General features: G+C 43.6%; 2 protein-coding genes across 14 annotated transcripts in view; both read left to right on the top strand.

Moving 5' to 3' along the window:
• Positions 1-1,536, top strand: part of ZNF638 (zinc finger protein 638) — a 113,177-nt gene extending 111,641 nt beyond the window's left edge. For all 4 annotated transcript variants that reach the window (XM_074332146.2, XM_019718798.3, XM_074332145.2 and 1 more), the window contains one exon: positions 1,215-1,536. In XM_074332146.2, the coding sequence (XP_074188247.2) occupies positions 1,215-1,280 (66 nt within the window). In that variant the 3' untranslated portion in view covers positions 1,281-1,536. The remainder of the gene's footprint in view (positions 1-1,214) is intronic.
• Positions 1,537-17,758: 16,222 nt separating this feature from the next.
• Positions 17,759-25,468, top strand: part of DYSF (dysferlin) — a 200,559-nt gene continuing 192,849 nt past the window's right edge. For 7 of the 10 annotated variants that reach the window (XM_019718969.3, XM_019718934.3, XM_019718904.3 and 4 more), the window contains exon 1: positions 18,076-18,303. In XM_019718969.3, coding sequence (XP_019574528.3) covers positions 18,216-18,303 — 88 coding nt within the window. In that variant the 5' untranslated portion in view covers positions 18,076-18,215. Of the gene's footprint in view, positions 18,304-25,468 lie in introns of all 10 variants that reach the window. The other 3 variants (XM_019718953.3, XM_074332153.2, XM_074332151.2) reach the window with 3 other exon arrangements.

Here is a 25,468-nt window from a genome sequence, read left to right as displayed (position 1 = left end):
GTGCCAGTTGATCAAATAAATCCCAGATCCTATTCCTCTCCTTCATTGTACCTTACCAGTAACTTCTAGTCTATTTCTTTTCTTCTGGCAGCATTTGCCAGAGTAGATTCTGTAGCTCCCTAGTCCCATGTGACACTCCGTTCAGTGTGGGAAGTTATATATTCTGATGCCCTGTTGCAGAGTCATGAACACAGCGTATTAAAGTTTCTGAATTGTCTAGTCAGAAAACATTGCTTAAGTTTTCAACCCATTTCCTAAACTGATGTAATTTTAACATCTCCTTCCCTTTTTTCCAAGTTGTGTTTTCGAAAGTGTTCCAAGTAGCACTTTTTCCAAGTGCTACTCTAGAAAATCATCATCAGCCATAGTTCTGATTTCTCCTATTTACGAGTAGTTTTATGCATCCTCTATATTGAATCTGTGGCACAGATGCTAATCTAACATTTGAGCTTTTATTTGCAGGAAACTTAATTAGTCCCCTCCATCAATTTTAGGAGGTAGATGCCTATCATTCCAATTTTAAAGTTGAGGAAACAGACCTAAAGCATATCTAAATCCAAGTGTCTAATCCCAAGGTCACATAGCTAGTTAGTGGCAGACCTAGGATTTGAACCTAGCTCTGGTTTATTCTAAGCTCAAGCCTTTCATTGCTGTGTTCCAGCTTTTCTGGCTCTTTTTCATGCACGAAAGGCCCCCTTTGCACCTTTGTATTGCTCTTCCTTTGTCCTCTCCCAGTCCCGCTTACATTGTTGACTATTCCTCATATTTTAGGTCTCGACTTAAATATCAGCTTCCAAGGAAGGCCTTTGCCTAAAAAATACCTAGCTAAAATAGAACACTCCCTACCCCCAAAAAAAGGGTCAATCTCTATTACCTCATTGCATGTTTTTCCTTTATAGGGTTTACTACCACCCAGAATTTACCTTATTTAATTTTTGTTTCTCTCCCCCCACTGCAATGTAAGCTTCATGAGGTAAAGGGCCTTACCTATCTTGTTGACCACCGAGTGAGTCCCCAGGCACCAAGCATGATGCATGGTGTATCATAAAATATCAGATGACTGATGAAGGAAGGAATGTCAGTATAAGTCACTGTGTCTCTAATCTTTATAGGATCAGGCTCTTTTAAATTGTAAATGAAATTTTTAGATTTGTTTGTACACACAGCAAAGCAACATCTAATAAGTATTTTATATTGTAAATTACTTTTAACAGAAGTTCATGGCGAAGCAAAAAAAGGAAAAGGAGCAGAATGAGGTGGAAGAAAGAAGCTCTAGGTGATTGGGTGAAAGGGGAAAGAATTTGTTAGAAATTTGTTTAGGGTCCAGTTGATTTGTGTATTTTTGTTTTCACTTAATTTGTAATTTTTGTTTCAGAAGCAAATATTCATGTTGTACAAATTTCTGATTGCCCTTGGTGTAGAGAGACTGATGGGGAAAGTATGATGGGTTTGATTTTTATATCAAATCATCAGGCATGGAGAAATATCTTTTAGAAGTGTTAAAATAAATGTTCCTACTGTATATTTAAAATACCATCTTGTGTTTGTGGCTGATTTATTAAAGACTTGCTTGCCTCTGATTGCAGACAGGCTTCTCTATAATTGTTATGACTTGGGATATTTGGGGATTCTTCATGTATTACTGGAAGTCATACCATGTTTTCCCGAAAATAAGACTGGGTCTTACATTAATTTTTGTTTCAAAAGACGCATTAGGGCGTATGTCTTATTTTTTCATGTACAACAATCTACACTTATCCAAATACAGTCAGGTCATCATCATCTTCTGGAACATAGTCATAACGTACTAAATGCGTCCTTCTAGCTGACGATCTTAACTGGGGCTTATTTTTGGGGTAGGTCTTATTTACAGGGAAACACGGTAGCATGATAGTATTGTACTTTTCTTCAACTGTCCATATACAGGTCAAAGATTTCTTAAAACTCTAAATTTTTCTGGCTGAAATTAGTTTGCAGCATGTTTGGCCCAAGTCGGTTTGAGTAAAACTCTACTTGATTTTTTTGTAATGTGTTAGGAAGGTATTTTTTCTGCTTCTGGTAATACCTACTATTTCTACCATACCCATTTAAAGTAGCTACTTGCAAGTCATTTAGTATTAGCCTGAAAATACAAAGACAAAGCAGCCTTTACTTCCTGTGCACCACTAGAGTCGATTTTTAAATATTTGAATTATTTAATATGTTTATAAGAAGTTGTAAAGTTACAAAAAAAGAATTCAGTGGATTGTTAAATGCTGAACACAGCCCTGTACTATACATTTTTAGATTAGGCCATGCCTCAGACGTAAGTCTGCTGACTTTGAATTGTTTCAGTATCTGATTTCTCAGCTCTTCCAAGATTAGAGTGTACCAATTACTAATAGAAGGTGAGCGGAGGGAAATAAAAACAACTACTTTTTTAGGTCTCTCACTCCCATCACAGCATAAGAGTTACGGCATAGTCAACAAGAATAGAGTGAAGAACGAAAAACAGCAACTTTTTGTTGTTGCTCACCAAACTCATCTGTACATTCAGTTCAGACAGCCACAGCCTGTGCAAAATGACAAAATAGTACATGCTACAGACTGAGGAATGGGTTGGGGAGGGGTATGGGTTGTGAGTGCCAAGAGTCTATGGTAATTAAAACTGTGTAGGTGAATGAGGTAATAAGTGGGAGAAGAGCTATTACCATGTTTTCCCGAAAATAAAACCTAGCTGGACCATCAGCTCATGTGTGGAGCAAAAATTAATACAAGACCGGGTCTTCTATAATATAATATATAAGACTGGGTATAATATGATAATAATGTAATAATATAATATAATACCGGGTCCTGTGTTAATTTTTGCTTCAAAAGATGCATTAGATGGTCCAGCTAGGTCTTATTTTCAGAGAAATGTGGTAAACGTTTGGAGAATAAAATGCCAGCAAGCTAAAGCAGCACAGAGTAAATAAGAATCTTGACTTTTAAAGGTGCCAGATGGGCACTGGACTTATCAGGGGAATCACTTCATAGAGTGTGTCCAGTGCTCTCTACGCCTGAAGCTGAAGTAAAGTAATATTGAATGTCAACTATAACTAAATATATAGATATATGTAGTCACGGGATGTGGAGTACAACAGAGGGAAGATAGTCGATGGTACTGTAACAGCTATAGAAGATGTCAGAGGGGCAGTAGCTTGGGGGGTGGGTTATCACTTTATGAGGGGTTTAAATGTCTTTACTACGTTGCTTTGTACACCTCAAACTAATTTTATATATATATATATATATATATATATATATATATATTTAATAGTAGGTATATATATATATATATAAATTCCCAAAAGACTCTTATAAATAATCTTACTTATAAATAATCTTCTCCTGGGGCTGCTTCTGAAGCTTTTAAAATCAGAGAAGTTATGACCTGTTTAATCTTGATTGGATTTACTTTGGAGTTTAATTTTAAGACTTTTAGCGTGAAACTCTTATTTCCTTCAAATTGGTTATCTCGAATTTGGGATTCTAAATTACAAAAAGAACCGCTGAAACATAAATATGGTAAGTGATGATACTTGTGTTCATCCTGGTGACAGATACTGATAGTTAGCTCTACGTGGTAAATAATGTTGCTCTCTGCTGCTTTTTGCACTTAAGACAGAATTTTTATCATCGGGCTCCAAATACAAAAGAGTTTTGTGTTTTTATAAAAATAAACATACACTCTTTACATATAATTTTAGAATTGTTCTAGAGTTTTTCAGAAAACCTTGAAATACCTCTCTCCTTTCTTTACACATACTGAATGCCATTTACATAACAGTTTCTGCTTATTCGCTGGTTGAGGGATATTAATGGATTGCAGCTTACTTTTGAATTATTTTAAAAAATATATGAGAGTTGGGATTTAAAGTTCTAAAATTTTATTTTAGTATTTGATTATTTGATTGTGGAAAATATCAAGCATATTAAAAAGAATAGGATAATTTACCCTTATGTACTATATAATTACCTAGTTTCAACAGTTATCAGCTCAAGGTCAAATGTGTATCTCTACTGTCACCTCTTGTATTATTTTAAAGTAAATCTCAGCGTGACATTTTACCCATAAATATTTCATTATGTATTTCTGAAAGAAAGATTCTTTTTAACATAACCAATAACATTAAAATAATTTTTATTTAAATAAAATCTAGTTCAGGTTTTCTTCTGTGTCATAAATGATTTCTGTTTTTTACTGTGTTTATATCAAGATCCAAATAACATCCATGCATTGTGACTGGCTTAGTAGGTCTTTTAAGTTATTTTTAGTATTTTTAGTTATACAAACTCTGTTCTTGGAGTTTATTTCATGAAGAAATGAGATGTTTGGTTCTGCAAAGCCATCCTGCTCCAAATACGGTCTTTGCAACCTGATACCAGTCCACGAACTGTTTGGTACCAGTTTGTGGTGACTAAAGTACAGAAACTGAGAGTGTTCAGGAACTTTATCACAGTCTGACAGTGACTTTATGTCTGTTTGTTTGTTGAATTTAATAAAAAATAATTGGGGGTTATATGTTTTTTTGTGTTTTTTTATTTTATTTTTTTCTATTTTACAAATCATTTTTTTTTTGTATTTTACTAAGTATTAGTCCATGATCGATTAGAAATTAGGGGGAAAAGAAAAGGAAAAATAAACTGATCCATCTCATAGTTTGAGAAGCCCTGCTGAAGGGTTTGCCACAGTCTGAATTATTTGATTGCAGACTTGTAGTGTAATTTTAACATATTCCTCTGTCCTCTATATATCTTATAAATTGGTAGTCAAATATAGAAACTTGATCAGAATTTGGTTGTTTTTCTTTCTTTTTGGCAAGACTGCTTCAGACAATTATGTGGTCTTCTGATCAGAAGGCACAAAATACTGATTTCTTTGTTTTCTTTGGGATATTAGTTGCAGTTGATATTCAGAGCCTTGATGCATTTATTGGTTCATTAGGCATTGCAGCAAAACAACGATATTTTAATTATGTTCTTCATGTATAAACTGGAATACTTTTCCAAAAAGAGAAACTTGCTCTCATCTGCTATTTGGTTACTCAGTGGTATAGTTTGTGTAAGAAAAGCATGATACATATTTATATTGATGCTTTTCTACTTACCAGTTTTTTCCACAATGAGTTGTTGCATTGGCATCCACCAAGTTTGGAAATAAATATTTAAGTATTAATTTGAATTCATGAATTTTAACATGTTTGATATTGCAGATCTTCGCAGTGTCAACTTTATTGATGCTCAGATTGTCCCATTTTCGGCCTTTTTGATTTGACTCCTCATTCCTTTAACGTGACACTACTAATTTTCATAGGTTTATTACTACCCGTATAAAGATGTTGCAGGGTCACCTGATATGCTTCTGTCCCAGATCTAAAGTCAGCCATTTCTTTAAGGAAGAGTGGCTACATTGGGTGTTCATTGCTTCTGCTGTGGTTATTACTTTTCAGTGGACAGAACTTGGAAATATATGTTCTGTTTTTAAGATAAAATGCATCATGATCATGCTGATACTTCTGGTGCAAATTCAGGACTCGCAGGTATTTATAAACTATCACAAATTGCAAGCTATGTCATTTTATATATGTCACAGAGCAATAGTACTAAAGACCACAACCAGCAACATAATTATCAAAAACAGTTAAAATTTTTTTTTCCATTGGAAGTCCTAGCCATAGCAGTCAAGAAAAAAAAATAAAAAGGCATCCAGATTGGAAAGGAATAAGTGAAACTCTTGTATTTTTAGTGACATGATACTATGTATAGAAAACCTTGAAAACCACCAAAAAACTATTAGAACTAATACATGGCTTCAGTGAAGTGATTTGGCTACCATCATTCTCCAACCACAAGGTTCTCTAGGCTTTGGAAGAAATGTGCTGTAGCCAGTAAAGTAGAGAAACAGTGCATATGGGCCCAGCATGACATCCTTCCGCTTTTGGATCAACCAACATAGAAGCCATTCTACCTCTGGATTTCCAGTCCTGAGAACTGAAACATTTTCTTATGTTTGACTCAGTTTTGTCACAGTTTCTCTCAAACTCATATAGCTTTGGATGTTGAACTAAGGAATTTGAACTTTATCCCATGGTCAACAGAAAATTTGCAGACTTTTAAGATGAAATTCCATACTTAAGACAGTCACATTTACACAGCGCCTTTTGCATGCTATCCACTTTGGTGCTGATGTAAGAGAACAGTTTAATGTTCACCTTTTGTCTAATGTGATATTGCTGCTTTTCTTGTTGTCCAGTAGGCTCCTGGCCCTGTTCATCTCCCCATCTTGGCTGCAAACACCCCCACACAGAATGCCTGTCATGCCCCATGGACAATCCCAAGCTGCTTCCTCTGCACCCTGGCCTGCTTCCTAATGCCAGTAGTTACTTCACACTTTCATACTTTTAAGGCTCTTTTGTTGCAGCTTTCTTAGCAGCAAAATTTGGTGCTGGGGAGAATTTCAGATGTCATCAAGGCCAGTCCTCAGATGCTTGACGATTCTTCTTGGTACTTCCACCACTCGTCCACTGAAGGAGTAGTTCTAGTCCTGGGTGTCCCCATTGTGGCCAGTTTCATTTTTTTAGATCTAGTTATAATCCTCTTAGAATTCAGGTTTTATAAACCTAGAGGTCATCCAAGTGAAAAGTTAGCAGTTTAGGGTGCTTTGGATTGCAAACTGTTAGGTATCTCCTATTTGCCCCACCAGATCACCCTTCACCCTTTTCCACCTTATTTTTCAACTCAGGAGGCTAACCTATGTGGACCGCATCCCTTGCTGCTTCACTTCTGAACAGTGAGGTGCCAGGGCAGGCAATTGAAACGGGAAGTGAAGTCGGTGTTTCTCCTAGTTCCCTCCCTGCAGAATCACCTCAGTCTGGCTTTGTTCCTCAAAGATCACTGTTTCCATCAAGGTCACATTCTTTATGGGACTTTCTCCTGGGTTCCAGTGACTAGTAATTACTGTTACTAGTCCTAGGGTGCTGAACTGTATATACCTATTGTGGTTCCCCTACAGCCTGTCCACACCTTTGTAAATAGTCCCTTTATTAAACCTTCCTCAAGTTCTAATGTGGGTTTGCCATCTGTTTCTTATTTGGACCCAGCCTGATAGAATGATTGGTACTACAAATGGCTTTAGGAAACTGACCTTCAAAACGGTTGATGTTAAAAAAAAAAAAAGAAACAGACGGGCTATATTAATATCAGGTAAATTAGACTTCAAAGCAAAGTGTATTACTAGAGATAATGCGAGACATTACATGAAGATAAAAGAATCACTCTACCAAGAAGATGTAGCAATCCTAAATGCATACATCAAACAAAGCTTCAAAATACATGAAGCAAAAACAGGTAGAGCTAAAAGGAGAAACAGAAACCCAGTTATAGTTGGGGACTTTAATGTCTCACTCTCACCAATTGATAGAACTGCTAGAGAGAAAATTGAAGATATATAGGACTGAACATCAACAGAATTTAATGGACATACAACAAGCAGCAACCGTAAATATGCATTCTTTTCAAGCGCCCATGGAACATACACCAACATAGAACCATCATCTGGCAACAAAACCTGACACATTTAAAAGAATTGTAATCATACAGAATATAGTCTGTGACCATAATGGAGTCAAATTAGAAATCAGAGGTATAATACAGAAATCACCAAACACATGGAAAATAACAGCACACTTATAAATAATCCGTGGGTCAAAGAAGTCTCAAAGGAAAAAAAATACATAGACTTGAATGAAAATGAAAATGTGAAAATCTGGGATACAACTAATAAAGTAGTGAGGGAAATTTATAGCACAAAGTGCTTACATTATAAAAGAAGAAAGCTCAAATCATTAAGTTCGTATCAAGAAACTAGAAAAAGAAGAGCAAACTAAACCCACAGCAACCAGGAGGAAAGATGATGGACAGAAATCAATGAAATTGAAAATGAAAGGGAAAAATTAATGAAATTTAAAGCCTAGTCCCCCAAAAAAGTGTTGATAAACCTCTAGCAAGGTTAACAAAAAGACCTACTAATATCAAGAATGAAACGGAAAGTTACAACAGATTCTGCAGCCTTTAAAAGTGCAATACAATTATCTCTGCTTAAATTCAATAATTTAGAAGAAATCACATTCTTTGAAAATCACAAACCACCAAATCTAAGCCAAGATGAAGCAGAAAATCTGAATAATCCTAACATTGGATTTGTAATTAAAAACTCTCAAAAAAGATATCTCCGAGCCCATATGGTTTCACTGGAAAATTTTACAAAACTTTCAAAGAATTCGCTTATACTGTCTCCTAGAAAATAGAAGGGTTACTTCTCAACTCATTTTATGAGGGATGTAGTCCAGATCTGCAAAGCTGGTTCAGTATTGGAAACTCAGTGTAATCTACCATAATGATACCAGTTGACTCATAAAAAGGCATTTGACAAAATTTAACACCCATTCATGGTAAAATAAAACAAAAAAAATTCTTGAGTACACTGAAAATACAGGGAAACTTTCTCAGTCTCATAAAGAGGATCTACCCAGAAAAGCATACTCAATTTTGAAAGTCTGAATACTTCTCCTCTGAGATCAGGAACAAGGAAAGGAAGTCACTCTCACCACTGCTATTCAACATACTACCACAAGTTCTGACCATTGCAAGAAAAAGAAGAAAAGGCAAACATTGGAAAGAAGAAATGAAACTCTATTTGCAGATAACATTACTGTCTACATAGAAAACTCCCAGAAGTAATAAATGGGTTCATTAAGATACAAGATTAACACACAAGTCAATTGTATTTTCTATATACTGATAACAAATGGAAAGCAAAATTTTAAAAAATGCAATAGCATTTACAGTTGGCCCCAAAGAAATTTAGGTATAAGTGTACCAAAACATGTATAAGATCTGTATAATGAAAATTATAAAGTGCTCATGAAAGAAATTAGGGAGAGCTAAATAATGGAGATTTTATTGTGTTCATGGATTGAGAAATTCAACAGAGCAAAGATGTTAATATTAATCTAAATTGTACTGTAGGTTTAATGCAATTCCTATCAAAATCCCAGCACTTTTGTTTTTTTTGTAGACATATTCTAAGTTTGTACGGAAAGGGAAAAACCCTAAAATAGTCAAAACAATTTTGAAAAAGAATAAAGTGGGAGGGAGGAATCACTTTCCAATGTTAAGCCTTACTATATAGGTGCAGTAGTCATTAGTACTGGCAGAGGGGTGACCGTTAGCTCAGTTGGTTAGTGTGGTGCTAATACCGTTTCCCCAAAAATAAGACCTAGCCAGACAATCAGCTCTAACGCGTCTTTTGGAGCAAAAATTAATGTAAGACTTGGTATTATATATTATTACGTAAGACCCCAGACTGGGTCTTATGTTAATTTTTGCTCCAAAAGACGCATTAGAGGGGTGGTCCAGCTAGGTCTTGTTTTCAGGGAAACAGTAGTAGATGGGGCCTTTGGGAGGTGTTTAAGTGGAGGGTGGAAGCCTCATGAATAGGATTAGTGCCCTATAAAAGAGGCTCCAGTGATATTCCTAGCCGCTTCCACCATCTGAAGATATAATGGGAAGACTGCAACTTGGAAGGAGACCTCACTCAACCATGCTGGCACCCTGACCTCAAGATTTCCAGCCTCTAGAACTGAAAAATAAATTGCCATTGTTTATAAACCACCCAGTCTATGTTACTTTGTCATAGCAGCCCAAAAGGACTAAGCTTAACACCATTTTTACAGCTGTTACAGACCATAAATGTTTGTGGCTTCATTTCTAAATTGTTGATACTAGTCACATTCCAATAACAACAATAATAATACCTAATATTTATTGAATGCTCACCATGCACCAGGCACATACAAGGTCTGAAGTTCGTGAACTCAATGTTGCTAACCTTTTTTTGATACCAGAGGGCTTATCCATTATGAATTTGTACCAACTGGACAAACAGTTAACCAAGTTTACTATTTGGAAGTGCTGAAAAGACTGAAAAAATTAGATGAAAACGACCTGAACTTTTCACCAACAATTCATGGCCCTTGCATCACGACAACGCACCAGCTCACACGGCACTGTCTGTGAAGGAGTTTTTAGCCAGTAAACAAATAACTATTGGAATACCCTCCCTACTCACCTGATCTGGCCCTCAATGACTTTTTTCTTTACCCAAAGATAAAGGAAATACTGAAAGGAAGACATTTTGATGACACTGAGGACATCAAGGATGATATGATGACAGCTCTGATGACCATTCCAGAAAACTTCCCAAATTGCTTTGAAGGGTGGACTAGGCACTGGCGTCGGTGCACAGCTTCCCAAGGGGAGTATTTGGAAGGTGACCTTAGTGTTACTCAGCAGTGAGGGATGTAGCACTTTTTCTAGAATGAGTTCATAAATTTGTCAGACCTTTGAATAATGTATGTTAAGCACTATTAGAGTTCTCCAGAGAAACAGAACCAATCAGATTATATATATATATATATATATATATATACATATATATATATATATATATATATATATATGAATACATAGGTTTATTATGAGGGATTGTCTTTTGCGATTATGGAGGCTGGGAAATCCCATGATCTGTCATCTGCAAGCTAGAGACCCAGGACAGCTGGTGGTGTAGTTCTGGTCCCAGCCCAAAGGGCCGAGAACTAGGGCGGAGTGGGGTGGAATGGGGGCGGAGGTTGCTGATGGTATAAGCCCTGGTCAGTCTGAAGGCCCAAGAACCAGGAGCACTGATATCCAAGGACAGGAGAAGACAGATGTACCAGCTCAAGCAGAGCAAATTCACCCTTCCTCTGCCTTGTCCTATGCAGTCTCTTCAGGCCCTCAGCACACGAGATGCCCACCTGCGTTGGGGAGGGTGAGCTTTATTCCATCTACTTATTCAAATGCTAATCTCTCAGACACACCCAGAAATAAGATTTTACCAGCTATCTGGACATCCCTCTGCCCTGTGAAGTTGGCACATAGAGTTAACCATCACAAACACCCTCTGAGGCAGATATATTCCCCATTTTACAGGTAAGGAAATCGAGGCTCAGGAAGGTAAGGTAACTTGCCCAAGACGACAGCTAGGAGGTAAAGAGCTAAGGTTGATTCCCGGTAGTCTGACTCAGTCATCGTGTTACACTGCTGCATCGTTTTCTTGTCCTACTGGTTTTACAGTTTTTAGCTGCCTTTTATCTCCCTCAGCTTCTCCCCACTCCTCCCAATGCTGTCTTTTTCCACTTAAAGCCAAATTTCTAGACAAACAGTCTTCTCAGTCCTTGTGAAATGTACTCCGTGTGGATTCAAGAGTGCATTCATCTGGCATTTTAGATTATGGTCCCAAGAGCCAAGGCCTGCTCTTTGACAATACCTTGGTTAGTGGTTCCTGGTTGTTGGTCGGCATTAAAAAAAAACGGGACATTTTAAAAGCCAGATTCTTGGGCCATTTGCAGAGATTCGGATTCAGTAGGTCTAGGAGTGCAGGGGACCCAGTGTTTCCATTTTTTTTACGAGATTCTGATACAGGAGACCTTCAGATTGGCCACACTTTAAGAAACACTGATAAGTCGAATACTCAGCCTCTATCGTTTCCAAAGTGCCAGCGTTCAGCCCAGGAAGAAACACTGAAAATGCTACCGGTTTGTTGCCCTCTTAATTCCTGGAAATAGTCTCTAGGCCTTTTCTGGTGGTGTCTGCCCATGGACCAGCAGGAGTCCTTTGGTATGTGAGCTTCAGGAAGCTCTCTGGCTCATCTCTGCCCTGAGCCACACAGCAGGGACCCCCGCACCTGCATCAACTGCCAAAGCCCTCATTCTGTGCCTTAGCAGGGACCACCCATTGCCAGGACTCTACTCTTCCCCCGCTGGAGCCTGGCACAGATTGCCTGTTTGCTAAGATTGGTGCGTCCCAGGATGTTGTGACCTCTGCCAGAAGATGAGAGAACCTCACTTGAGAAAAAGTTTAATTCCTGTTCTGCTATTCATTCCGATACCTTAGTTTGGTTCCCCCTGCTTCCTCAGAAGGGCGAGCGCGCTTTCCCTCCCCACCCCACCCCCACACAGTGTGCGTGCGTGCGCGCGCGTGCACGTGCTTTCCATCATTTTGTACTTTCCGTCACTCCTCATCCTCTGGAATTAATTCAAAAGGACGGGGCATGCAGATGGACCTTCTCTCATTAGCCCCAGAGTACTTCATCCTGCATTTCAGCAGACAGGCTTTCTACTCCCTGCTCAGTCTGAGGGCTTTTAGGGGTAATTTCAGACCAGAGGAGCCCCAACCCTCCATTCGGAACACACTCCTTTCCACCTTATTAGCAGCCATGTCTGAACAGATAAAAATAAAAACTTCCTATTTATTGAGTGTTTACTAAGTGTTTATTATGGTAGATTCTCGGGAAGGTCCCTTCCACGGGAAAGTAGAACCCTCTGACACTACCGTGAGTGTTTCTTCTTAGGGGAGGCAGATGAGATGACCAGAGTGTGACCAGGGTCTCTGCTTCTCAGCAAGCTTCACAAGATCTGTATGGCAGAGAATGTACACATCATGCAGTGTGTTCAAAGAATCTGTTAAAAATCTCTTGCTGCTTTTTCTCTTTCTATTTTCTACTGGAAAACAGTATCCAACTTGTCCCTTGGTTTCTTAGTGAGGTGGGAGAGCTGACCCTCTTTTTCTACCCTTTTGATGATGGCCTGGTTGTCAGAGGCTCAGTGTATTTAGTTTCCTATGGCTGCTCCAACCAATTGTCACAACTGGCGGTTAAAGCAACAAATTTATTCTTTCGCAGTTCTGAGGCCAGAAGTCCAACTGTGGTAGGGCTGTGCTTCCAGCGGAGGAAGCCATTCCTTGCCCCTTTTAATTTGTAGTGCCTGCCTGGCGTCCCTTGACGTGTGGCCCCATTACTCCCATCTCTGCCTCCATCTTCATGTCATCTTCTCTGTGTGCACCTGTCCAATCTCCCTCTGCGTCTCTCTCCTGAGGACATGTGATTGCATTCAGAGTCCACTGGGATAATCCAAGGTAAACGCCCCCTCTCCAGATCCTTCATCACATGTTTTGCCGCGTAAAATAATATTATTCATAGGTTCTGGGGATTTGGAAGTGAATATATCTTTGTGGAGGCATTTTCCTGCCTACCACACTTGGCTGTGGGAAGCAGGCACCCTCTGCAATCAGCCGCCAAAGATCGAGCAAGGCAAGCCCATGTCATGGCCCTGGACCATTTAGACAATTGAAGAATCTCACTTTTAGCAGAGAGCAGGAACAGTGGACATTTTGGCATTTGATAGGAAATAAAGGATAAATAAAATATTTTGATCAGCCTCTGTATCCTGATGGACTGTAATTTCTTACCTACTATGACCAAAAAAATAAAAATCTTATCTAGGCCAGAGAAGAGAGGCACCCCCGATTTTGGAAAATGCCCCTGACAACACACACAGACACACACAGAAAGGGAGGGATGGAAGAAGAGAGATAGAGATCTCACCTTGTCCTCCAAGGAGTTTTCAGGATTACATCAAAGCCCAACTCCTCATATTCTCCACTCTCTTTTTTTCTGGTCTGATCCCAGCCATAATTCCAAAGGAGAGAAGGTAGGCAGAAATATAAGACACTAGTGATGCTTAATACACTTGAATGTCAGAGCTGAGGTTCTTTTATAGCAAAAAACAGAACGCTGCTTCAAGTTACCCTAAGCAAAATGTGGAGGGATTCACTACAAAGACGCTGTGATTCTTGGCTGTTATCAAGAGTGACTGAGCCTTGGCATTGGAAGCAAGAGGATTACAGGAAAGCTGTGGGGGCTCAGAATGGAGGGAAGCTGGCGGCATCGGTGGGAAATGGACAGGACTCAGAGCAGCAGGAGCCACAGCTACAATTCTCCATCCTACAGCAGGAAAAAGCTAGTCATTGCCTGGCACTGCAGCTGCCACGTCTGACTTTCTGAAGCTCCTTAAGGACTTACTTCAAATTCCAGAAGACAATGCCCAACTGGCTGAGCCTGGGCCACGCTGAAAAGTGATGCGTAGAGGGGGCCCCTGATCTCTGAAGCTTCCAGAGAGAGAGAAGCAGGCACATCTGTTCCCAAAGACTATACATGAGGAATAGTGAGTGTTTTAAGAAGGAGAGATCAAAAGCTGGGAGCCCAAAATGACAACCACCTCCAAGGCCATCTCTCAGAATTCATGGGCAGAGAGAGACTCACAAGGAATGGGCTCCAGGAACGACCTTGCTCTCTCTGTTCCTTCCAGCTCACCCCCTGCTTCTGATCCTGTTTCCTCTGACTGCAGAAATTTGTCCACGTTCCCATGGATGGAGGGCTCCTTGTGGGCCACCAATTTTATTCATCTCAGCTTCAGCCACACACACAGGCTAGCATCTCTCAGTCCCAATTCCAAATTCTCAGGTGAGGTCATCAGATTGGTTCAGCATGAATCAGGTGTCTTTCCCTGTTGCCAGGGGGTGGTCTCAGAGAGCATGGTTCTTTTTAATGGAGAAGAGACATCCCAAACACGTCCTGCATATTGAGAAAGTTGGGGTGCATTCTCACTAGGGCTCATGTCTGTACACATTTAGGCTCTGTGCAGGGAAAGTTTGAAAAGAACCTGCTCTGTGAATACATGATGTAGGGAAGTTGTGAGAGGGATGTTGAACCTATAAAGAAAACTGATTCTTTTCAAACCACTTTAGTCACACCATATTTGCAAGCAGCTAGGTGCTTCTTAGATCCAATTTTAGCTCTGCCTTAAAGCAGGTTCAGGTTACTTTATGCATCTGAATAGAGCCAAACTGTACTTCTTTAAAAATAGACCATAATTTGGGCTTTCCCTAGATCAACAGGGCCTTGCCCTTCCCAATGAAATTAAACTTTACTCCCTACTTGGTACCCTTCTCTAAACTTGAGTGTGACAAAGTCCTGCCACATACAAGGCATCCTATCAATCTTGGTTAAATGAATGAATGAATGAATGAATGAATCAATCAATCAATCAATCAATCACTTCATCCAAGTTGAAGGTTTTTTTCTCCAGCAACACACAATGACCAAGTGCAGCAGTAAAAAGCTGGATCTACTCCACCTGCTCTGCAGAATGCCCCGCCTACTTCCTCCTGCTTTACTCTCTCCATCCCCATGGTCACCACCCATGGGCCGAGTCACTATCATGTCATCCCCTGACCCTCTGTTGTCGTTTCTAACCGGTCTCTTCTCCATTGTGGCTCCTTGCATTCATTCTCCAAAAAGCAGCAGAGGGAGCTTTTGAAAATTAAATGAGGTCTTGTTCCTCTAGACTTAGGCTTCAGGCAGCTTCCCGCGCGCGGGCCCTGTGTGAGTCTCTCCAGCCTCCCCTCCGCCAGCCCTCCACCCTCCCAGTCTGCACTCCGGCCACAACGTTCTTTCCCCTCAGTCTTCTCTGGGCCGTGACCCAGAGCATTCCCTTCCTCGTCTCTAGAACATGGTTTTCCTCTGTGCCAACCTCAGTCTTGTCCAGTGAGCACCTACTTGGCCTTCAGATCTCATCCAAAATAGCGGTCACGGTCCCTGGGTCCCTGCTATCTGCGCTCACACCCCCCCACTTCCTGACCTTTATTTCACATACAGATTTGTAATGGTCTGTGGTTGGCTTGATTATTTCATAAGTGTCAATTTCCTCCACCGAAGAGGAAATTTCTTGAAATCAGGGACTATACTAGTTTTCTCAAACTGCCAGAAAATACCACACACTGAGTGACTTGCACAACAGAAATTTATTTTCTCATAGTTCTGGAGGCTAGAAATGCAAGATCCAGTTGTCGGTCAGCAGGTTTGGTTTCTTCTGAGGCCTCTCTGCTTGGCCTGTAGATGGCCGCGCTCACTGTGTCCTCACATGGGCTTTCTTCTGTGTGACCACCTCCCTGGCATCTATTTGAGTGTCCAAATTTTGTTTTCCCTTTTTGTTTAAGCATTTAAAATGTTATTTTCTGTGTATACACAGCACATTACTTAATTATATAAGCAATCACTCGGTGTCCACAAGCTGAGGGAAGCTTGATTTTAAATATAACAACTGTTTATTCATAGGTGCTGAATTTACATGGTTGATGCAAATTTCCTTATAAAAACGCCTGTCAGACTGGGTTAGAACCCACTCTAACAGTCTTGATTGAACTTAATCACCTCTTTAAAGACCTTATCTCCGAATACAGTCACATTCCTAACTGGGGGTTAGGGCTTCAACATCTGGATTTTAAGGGGACACAATTCAGCCCATAATGGGGACCATGTCACTTCTGTTCACCATTGTGTCCCCATTCCCCAGGATGGTGCTTGGCATATTGTAGGACTCGGTATATACCTCTCAAATTAATGATTGAATTTAACCCTCTCTTTTCCCCATCATACAGTGTGCTAGAGGCAAAGAAAAGAGGAGGGACAGATTGCAGCAGGACCCTAAATGACCACAGGAAATGTTTGCTATCCTGATTTCAAAATTACAGACCTTTGCCCCCCCCCCAGTACCTCCTTCTGGGGCCAAACAAGCCTTCTGTCAGCAGCTGATCCCTCCTACCCTGGGTGCATGTGCGGCCCATGTGCTGCTGGGGGGGGGGGGTGTTTGCTGACAGCTGCACACCCATCCAAGTGGCCCTGTTTAGTAGGTGAGTCACCCGACTGCCGGGAGCGCAGATGGACACAGCTCCCGGAAGGCAGCATAGCAATAGGTGCTGCGACCTAAAAAAAGCCGTGTCCTTCGACCTTAAAATTTCAAGTCTAGGAATCCAATGTGAAAAACTAGCAGAGGGGAACTCGAGATGGATTTATATCCCAGTTTTTATGTAAAAAACTATTTCTCACTATTATAATAGTGAGGATCTGGGAAGAGCCTAAATGTGTAACAAAAGGACAAAGCTTTGTGAATCTAGTACATTCATGTAGTGGAAAATTATGTAGCTATTGAAAAAAAATGTCTATGAAGAATTATTAATGATGGAATAAAATGTTACAGGAAAAAGCAGGACAAAAACCTCATGTACACTGATCTCAGAAGTATAATAAATAGTGTAATTTACATGCATATATTTACAGGAAAAAGCCTACCGTATTTCCCCGAAAATAAGACCTAGACGGACAATCAGCTCTAATGCGTCTTTTGAAGCAAAAATTAATATAAGACCCGGTATTACATTGTATATTATATTATATTATATTATATTATATTATATTATATTATATTATAATATTATTATATTAATTATATTATATTAATTATATTATATTATATTATATTATATTATATTATATAGACCCAGTCTTATAGTAAAATAAGACCGTGTCTTATTTTTTGCTCCAAATTTAATTTTTGCTCTGAAAGACGCATTAGAGCTGATTGGCTAGGTCTGGCTACGGTAGATTGTAGATATCCAAATGTTAATACTATTTCTTTTAGATTCAGAGATTTCTTTCTTTTATGCTTTTTGTGTTAAAAGTGGCATGCGTTGCTTTTACAACCAGAAAAGAGGGGGCAAAGTTTCTAAGGCAGGTGGCACATCTTGTCAATGAAATTCCTCAGCCTGGGGCTTCTCTTCGTCAAAGCGCCTGCCGAGCGCCTACTCTCCAGCTTGTCTGGGGGATCTCGCGTCCTAACCAGGGCGGACCAGCTGGCTCTGCGGGACAGTGCTCGAGTCCCCGCGGCGGGAGGAGGCCACGGGCTTGGCTCTGCGCACGGCCAGAGGTGGAAGGTCAGGGGAGGGGCTGAGCCTCTGTCCTGTCCCGGAGCGAAATCTGACTGTGCGGGCGCCCGGAGCCCTAGTCCAGCAACCGGCCTTTAGGGCCGCCGCCCAGCCCTCTGTTCCACCGTCGGGTGCAAAATGCCGTGTCATTGGGAGAGTCTGCGGCCGGAGCATTGAGTTACAACTCAACAAGCCCGGGTAGGGCGGCGGGGATAGAAGATGATTAGAAACCCCTGTTCTCGGAGAGTGTGCTGACCAGCTGAGTAAGCGCAGCGGGGGAGGGGACCGAGGGGAGCCCCTTGGAGTCGCCCGGGACCGTCCTATTCCTCGTTAAGAACAGGAGCTCTGGGCCGGGAGCCAGCGATCCCAACCGGCCTCCCGCCGCCAGCCCTCTCCAGTGAGGGGACCCACGAGCTGCGTGCGCCTCGGCGATCCCGCGACCTTCCCTAGCCCTCTCCGCGCCCTGGGCGCGCGGGGCCTTCCTCTCACCAATCATGCTGAGGGTCTTCATCCTGTATGCGGAGAACGTCCGCACCCCGGACACCGACATCAGCGATGCCTACTGCTCCGCGGTGTTTGCAGGTAGGAGGGTGGGGCCGGCTAGGGGGACCTGCGGCTCTCCACCCGAGAGAGTGCCGGGACGTGAGACACAGGACGCCATGCCCCGACCGGGCTGACTTTGAGGGTTGCAAAGACACACATTTTGGGGGAGGGGCGACTCAGAGGGAAACAGGCAAAAAGGGAGAGGTGGCTGAGCGGCGCTTCTCGGGGCCGGCTGCTGAGCCTGAGTTGGGGCAAAAGTGAGCCTGGAAGGCGGGACCAGCATCTCTCTTCTCACTGTGCTGGATCTCTTAACAGAGGTCTTTCCACGCTGTGGGCTGCAAAGCTTTGCGCTGCCAGGCTCCCCTCCTCTCCCCGGAAGGCTGGGTCTCAGCCCTATTTATAACCTAACTCTCCTCCCTCTGGGCCTGGGCCTGGCTGCTCTGCTGGGCCTTCGCTCTCTGTCAAAGGCTGGGAGAAAGCCTCTGGGGGCAGAGGCACCGCCCATCGTCCAGAAATCCTACCCTGGCTTTGGGCATAGAATGGGGGAAATTTAGCAGCTGGAAAGAGCTGTCACCAGCACCAACCTCTAGGGACTTTCTCCCCTACCCCGAGACTGGAGTGTGTGGGGGTGGTTTCTGGGGGTGGTATCTCCATCATCAGATTGGGGTTTCCTGGAGCAGGGGAGCCTTCTCCACTATCACACTGAGACCTCCCACAGGATGATCTTTACATGGTTATGACTAGATTTTTCCTTCGGGAGGTGAGGGCTGAGTCCTGTCTACTTCCCCTCAACCCCCCTCAGGGCCAAGCCAGAGCTGGGGCTACACAGCTGGGTCTTTGGGTGTGGAGTCGTACTGGGCTAAAAGGGCCAGGAGCGAGCGTGTGGGAGCTGCCTCCCCACCCACCCAGGGAATTCCTCTCAGCCTCCTTTCCTGTCAGCCCAGGCCCCCAGAAATTGTAGTATCAGCCGATCAGTAGCCATTCAGCAGAACTGCCCTTCCAGTGCATCTGTCTACTCCCAGATGCCTGCGTGCACATATGCTCCCAGATACGTGGACACCTGGGAGTAGGTGTGGCACCTGTGATGTTCCAAGGAGTACACACTCAGAGGCTGGAGGTGTGTGTCCACAACAGCACACGCAGGTGTGTTATGACAGGCACACACACACGCACACACTCCTGGGTGTGAGATCTGGGGGCTCCTCGAGGAGGAATTGGTAAATGGGCCACTGGCCTGTGGCCAGGAAAGCAGCCTAGACCAAGAGGAGGGACAAAAGGAGACTGGGAGGTGACACTCCAACTGTGTTTTTTCCTAACATTCTACTTTGACCTGTTTTCCACCAGTTTCCCACAGTTGCCTCCGGAAACAAGCTCAATCAGCGTGTTTCCAGGGGGAGTATAAGGGCATGAAGGGGGCCCTCCACACTTCCTGTTTCTTCAACTCTGGACAGGCCTGGCCAGTAGTTCACCTGCACAGCTCAGGCTAGCGGCTTGGCTGAGGGCCCTGGACTCCATTTGCACTGAAAATATCCTTGTGGCTGAGGGGAGAGAGGATATGCTCATGCTGTGTAAGGAAGACAGGTGCTCTCTGCATTAAGCAGCTTCCTCTTGCTTCAGACCCTTCCGCCATTACCATCACCCAGCCCAAGGGCTGAGCAGGCTTTGTGAACAGCACCCTCTGGAGCTGTCCAGTGTACAAATGAACCCTGAGAGGCGCCACCTTAGAGCCCCTGCCTCTGTCCTTAGGGGTCTTGTTTCCTCTGGTGTCCACTCAGCCTAAACCAGATTTTCCTCTACCTTTCCTCACCACATCCCCCACCTCCCACCCCACCCCCACCATAACACACACACAAAAACACACACACGCGCGTGCACACCTCGTACTTCATGGTTCCCCTACTCAGGCCAGGCTTGGAACCCTAGCAGGAGAAAGGAAAGAATGAATAATGAATGAGGAAACACTTTCTAATCCCAGAAGTACTTTGCCCACAGGAAGTATTCAGCAATACTGAATGTGGTTCTTCTCTTGTCACTATTTCAGTCCCAAGGACTGTCTGTGGAACAGTCTTCCCCATCCTCCTTTCACGTCCCCGTCCCTGACTAAGTGCTACCCCCTCCTTCTGCCTGACATCTGCAATCCTGCGCTTTGCCTGTTGCCTGGCTCCTCTGGGTGGGCTCCCCCTTCCCAGGGGAGAAAAGAAGCTCTCTGTGCTGACCATGAGCGCCCCCAGCTTGTGGAGGGGGGCTGGCTAGAACCCCCACTCACAGTCATCACCGTCACTGCCAGGCAGTCACGGGGAATGTAGTGCCTCCCTCCCCCAGCCCTGACCACATTCCAGCTCCTGCACTGGCTTAGCTCTTAGCCCATGTCCAAATTTGGTCTCCCTGAGGCATTCAGGCCTGCTAACCCTCCTTCCAGCCAGGGCCAGATTGGTGAATGATTACACAGAAGACTCTGGTCTCAGGAATATTCTACTCAGTAGAAGCCTTTCTCATTGGCTGGCCCGGGTCTGGCCTTCCCAGTCCCTTTAGAGTTGGGGCCCATAGAGCCCCTCCTTTGGCGACCTGATTATAATATCCTACAGTGACACGTCTGGGCTCCTCCAGGAGTGCATCAATCCATTTTCTACTCCCTACAGCTTTGTGAGGTCAAATGGCAGGAATATCATCCCCCTTTACAAATGAGCAAATAGGCTCAGCAAAGTGCAGGGCCCTGCCAAGGTCACACAGCAGCCGCAGCGCCCCCACCCCACCCCCACCCCCAGTCCCTGTGTTGTTCTCAGCATCCATGGCTCATGAATAAGAAAGTGCTTTAGAAGGAATGCCTGTACTGTACTGCCCACACCCAGGCACCCGGGGCCTGAGCCAGCACAGGGGAGGGCTGCGCTTGGAGTAACCAGCGTGGGGCTGAGTCAAAGTGGGGGGCAGTGCAAGGTTGGAGGGAGTGCAGCGTAAGACAAGTAACCAAAAAATGGAGGATTCTGATTTTGAAAATGTGTATTCACTGCAACGAGAGAGAATGGGCATTCCTTAAGCACAAAGTACCATTTTCAGATACTGTTTCTTTAAATCCCCACAACAATCCTCTGAGAGAGGCATATTTAACGGATACTAGGCTTACTAGGTCTTAGGCACTGTTCTAAATAGAACTCATTTAACTCTATCATGTTCCAGTTAATTTAATTTATATGTAGATGCTTAATTCTTTTCTCAGTTTCCTTACTTGTTAAGTGTTGATAATAATAACACCTGCTTCTGAGGATGGTTCTGAAGAGTTTATATGTAAAATCCATATAAAAACACTTTGAATAGTGACTGGCACTCTGTACATGTTAACTATTATGACTATTATTATCCATATATTTAATATAATTATTATTATAGCTAACATGTATTGTACGTAGATACTAAGGAGTTACTGCAAATATCGAAGAAGACTTTCACTATCTTTTTTGCCTGGTCAGTCCTAACATCAGCTCTGTTTGTCCATCTGCTATCCTGCCAGAAAGGGCAGAGGGCAGAAAGGGCTGAGTAGTGAGTGTGCCCCCAGAGACCCTTGTCCTGTTTCCTCCGGGAGCATTCCCATCTGAACCAAAGGCATTTGTCCATCTGCCGATGGCTGGCTGTGGTCCTCACCATGGTGCTAGGTCTTTCTTGAATCAAATATCCCTTCTGAGACTCCCTGAACCCACAAACCTTCTCGGTCTCTCTCCCCAGACCAAACTCAGTCTCTTTCTCTGTTACCTGCATGCTAGTCTCTTTCCAGATTGGTTCACCAGAATGAAATGTTAGCAGGAAGAGCTCCAGCACCTATTGTACACCTGTGCGCCAGGCACTGCGCTGGAGGTGCTACTTTAGGGTTTAATCCTCCCAACACCTCTATGAAAGTATCATTCTTTTGATTTCCCAGAACGGGAAACAGACTCTGACAAGTCAAGTCCCATGCCTCAGGTCACACAGCTAGAAAGGGTGGACTGGGATAGAAGCCTCGGACCACCTGATTGTTCCCACTAGGGATGGTTCTTCCTGGGCATCCACATAATCATGGCTGTAGCCAGAATTACTACTTCCTGTGCACTCTAGGCCCTCAGTGGACGTGCGGGTGCCTTTCACTCCTGGCTGCTTGTATTGGGATATACGTACAACACGTATTCTTCAATGAATGTGAGGGGAGAGGGCAGGAGGATGCATTGGACCGTCCATACTCCTTGATGGTTTTGGACTTTGGCAAATGTGACCCAAAGGAATCCTGTAAACTCACATGCAGAGTGTCCACCTCCGCGTGATGGTATTGAGCAGAAAGACAAGGTGTGTTTTCTTCTTGGACACCTCATGTCAGGCATTGGGGAAAAACGGAGCCCTGAGCCAGAGCAGGCCCGCTGGCCCACCTCCAACAGCAGGAAGGGGCCCTGTTAGAAGCACTTTTCCCTCAGCTGTCAGGGAGGACCCCAAATAGGTGACAGGAAGATAGGGGTCACAAACTCACATGCCTATGGGAGCCTGGCAGTTGGCATTACTAGGATGCCAGTGGGAAAAGCGCATGCTTATTGGGTGATGGGGCAAGTGGGGTGACCCGAGAGGGTACACCCTGTCCACAGCTGCCAGATGATCTGTGGTAGGCAGACAATTTGGGCCCATGTGCCAACTTCTCTGCTCTTTCAAGAGAAGCTAGAATCCAGATTTGTATGGGAAATCTCCTAATGTTTAATTAAGGTACGATATTGTTGGTCAAAGACAACAGATGTGTAAGCTGGATGTGTCCTCGGGGAGCACCAGGGACAGCATCTGATACACAGTGTTTCATTGAATCTTGGAGACCTTGGTCCTAGGCTCTCTGAAAAACAAGCAACCAGTCTTCTCTCACTTGGGATTGTCAGTCAGCACCTATGGGTGAATACATCCAAGGGGTGATGGGGTGATGGGGGCGAGCTTCAGCTCCCTCCCCTCTTACCTCTATCAGCCTTGAAATGTCATTGAAGTTCACATGACATCTTAAGTAAAAACTGGACTTGCTATGCAAACTCAGCTTCAAAATAGGACCCCTCACCCCCTTACTACCCAACAATGGCTCTTAAGCCAGCTTTGTTACCTTCACAGCAGGACTGGAGTAGTCCAGGGTGCTGGGGAGCTGCCCTTACCTGTGGCTTTAGGTGGGATACAGACTTGGCTGTTTCTTAGGCAGTTGTAACTAATAGTGGTGCAAACATAATAGTCACTTACTCACATAATAGTTGATGTGTTGGCAGTCCTGGCTGGTAAAATTCGGACTCACAAAGCTGCCCAGGGCCCCAGGTCCTTCTGTCTTGTTGCCTTGCTGTCCGCAGGGGTCCCTTTGGCTCACCATTACCACCTATATTGTAGCAAGGGCAGGCATGGCTGTTCCCTTTAGGACACAAGCAGGCAGTTACATACAACCTTTTTGCTCACATCCTATTGGTCATCACTTGGTTTCATGGCCATGTGTAGCTGCAAGGGAGGCTGGGAAATATAGTCTTTCTATTTGGGTGGCCATGAGCCCAGGTAAAACTCTATGGAAAATTTTTACGGAAGAAGAAGAGAACATATAAGACAGGATCAAGTGGAAGTCTCAGCCACACTCTTCGTGAGAGCTGCATTCCTGATACAAGTCTCCCAGGGAGGAAGTCCCTTGAGAACTAGGCCCCACTATGATGTTCCCAAGGGAACAGTCAGCTATCTAATCAGGGAGGAGTCCTGGGCAGTGAACAGAAGCCAGGGCGGGAAATTGGAGGTTGGGATGGGAAAGAGGTCTCAGGAAGTGTCCAGGAACCAGGCCACCAGAGGCTGCATTTCTGGCTTACAGAACAGGTGTGTGCAGTCCGTTCCTTGGACACAAGCCAAGTGTTTGTAAAAGTACCTTGGAATATTCCTCTGGGAATGTTAGCTATGCTCCCCTCAGATTTCCGGCGCTGATTGACACATTAGAGCAGGAGTAGCGGGTAAGTTGTGATGTGGTTGGGGGAAAGGAGAAAAGCCAGGAATCGTGACCCTGAAAAAAAAAATCCCAAATCATCATATTCAAAACTCCCCCTAGGGGGCAGTACTATCCTCCTTGAGAAGCACTGGCTTAGCCTTATCTTGGGGTGGAAGGGACACCGAGGAGCCAATTACAATGTCCATTACACCAACCCCAGGGGGCCTCTTACTCTGCACTGAAATGCTTGGCTAAGTGAGCTGGCCTTGGTCTGTCTCCTCATTGACCGACTCTACAGTCTAGCTAGACATCAAACAAGTAATTGCACTAATAGTTATTCCTTACAGTCGGGATGATGCTAACTAAGAAGGAAAAAAGCTGCTGCGTGGCTGTTTGCTGGGGGGACCCAACCTACAGGAGGTCAGAGATGGCTTCTGGGGAAATGATGTTTAAGCTGAGGCCTGAAGGATGAAGGGGGGGTGGCCCTGTAAAGAGAGGGGAAGTTGCACGGTGACCGATGGTTACTAGACTTATGGTGATCACATCATAAGGTATGTAAATGGTGAATCACTATGTTGTACACTTGAAACTACTATAACGTATGCCAACTATACTTTAATAAAATGGAGAGAGAGAGAGAGAGAGAGAGAGAGAGAGAGAGAGAGAGAGAGAGAGAGAGAGAGAGAAAGAGAGGCAGCTGCAGGCAGAGGGGGCAGCAGAGTTGGGAGGCTTGGGAGGGAGAAAGGGAGCTCAGCATGTTCCAGAAACGGAAGCCACTGGAGCTAGAACTCAGAGAATGAGGGGCTGAGTGGTCCCTGTGGGTTGAGGTAAGGAATCTGGGCTTTATCCCAAGAGCGTGGGAGGCCTTTGAGGGGTTTTCAGCAGGGGGTTGACCTGATCATATTTATTTCACAATGGCCTGGCTCCAGTGTGAATAAAGGACCAAAGGTGTCCACCTCATTATGAGGGTGGATGGGGTCAGCCAGGGAGAGTGGTAGAGTCAGGAGAAAGAGGGACCAAGCCAATCAGATGAGGCACAGCCTTTAAGGTTGGGGTGAGGACAGCCTTGGACTTGTCATTGAGTGAGTGAGAGGGGCCAGGATCTAGTTGCCCAGTGCCAGCTGAGCTTAGCTAGGAGTATGGATGATTCATTCGTAATAATAGGAGGGAAGGAAGGGGAAAGATTTGGGCACAGAGGCTGATGGGGGCCGGAAGGCTGGGAGCCTGAGGAAGTTCTCTATTCTGAATACAGGAAGCGAACAGAGTGAGGAT

Source organism: Rhinolophus sinicus, chromosome 2 (assembly GCF_057876585.1).
Source record: "Rhinolophus sinicus isolate RSI-liver-muscle chromosome 2, RSI-T2T, whole genome shotgun sequence".
In the NCBI taxonomy this organism is placed as follows: domain Eukaryota; kingdom Metazoa; phylum Chordata; class Mammalia; order Chiroptera; family Rhinolophidae; genus Rhinolophus; species Rhinolophus sinicus.
Note: the sequence above shows the minus strand (reverse complement) of the source record. Positions and strands in the feature narration are given on the sequence as shown.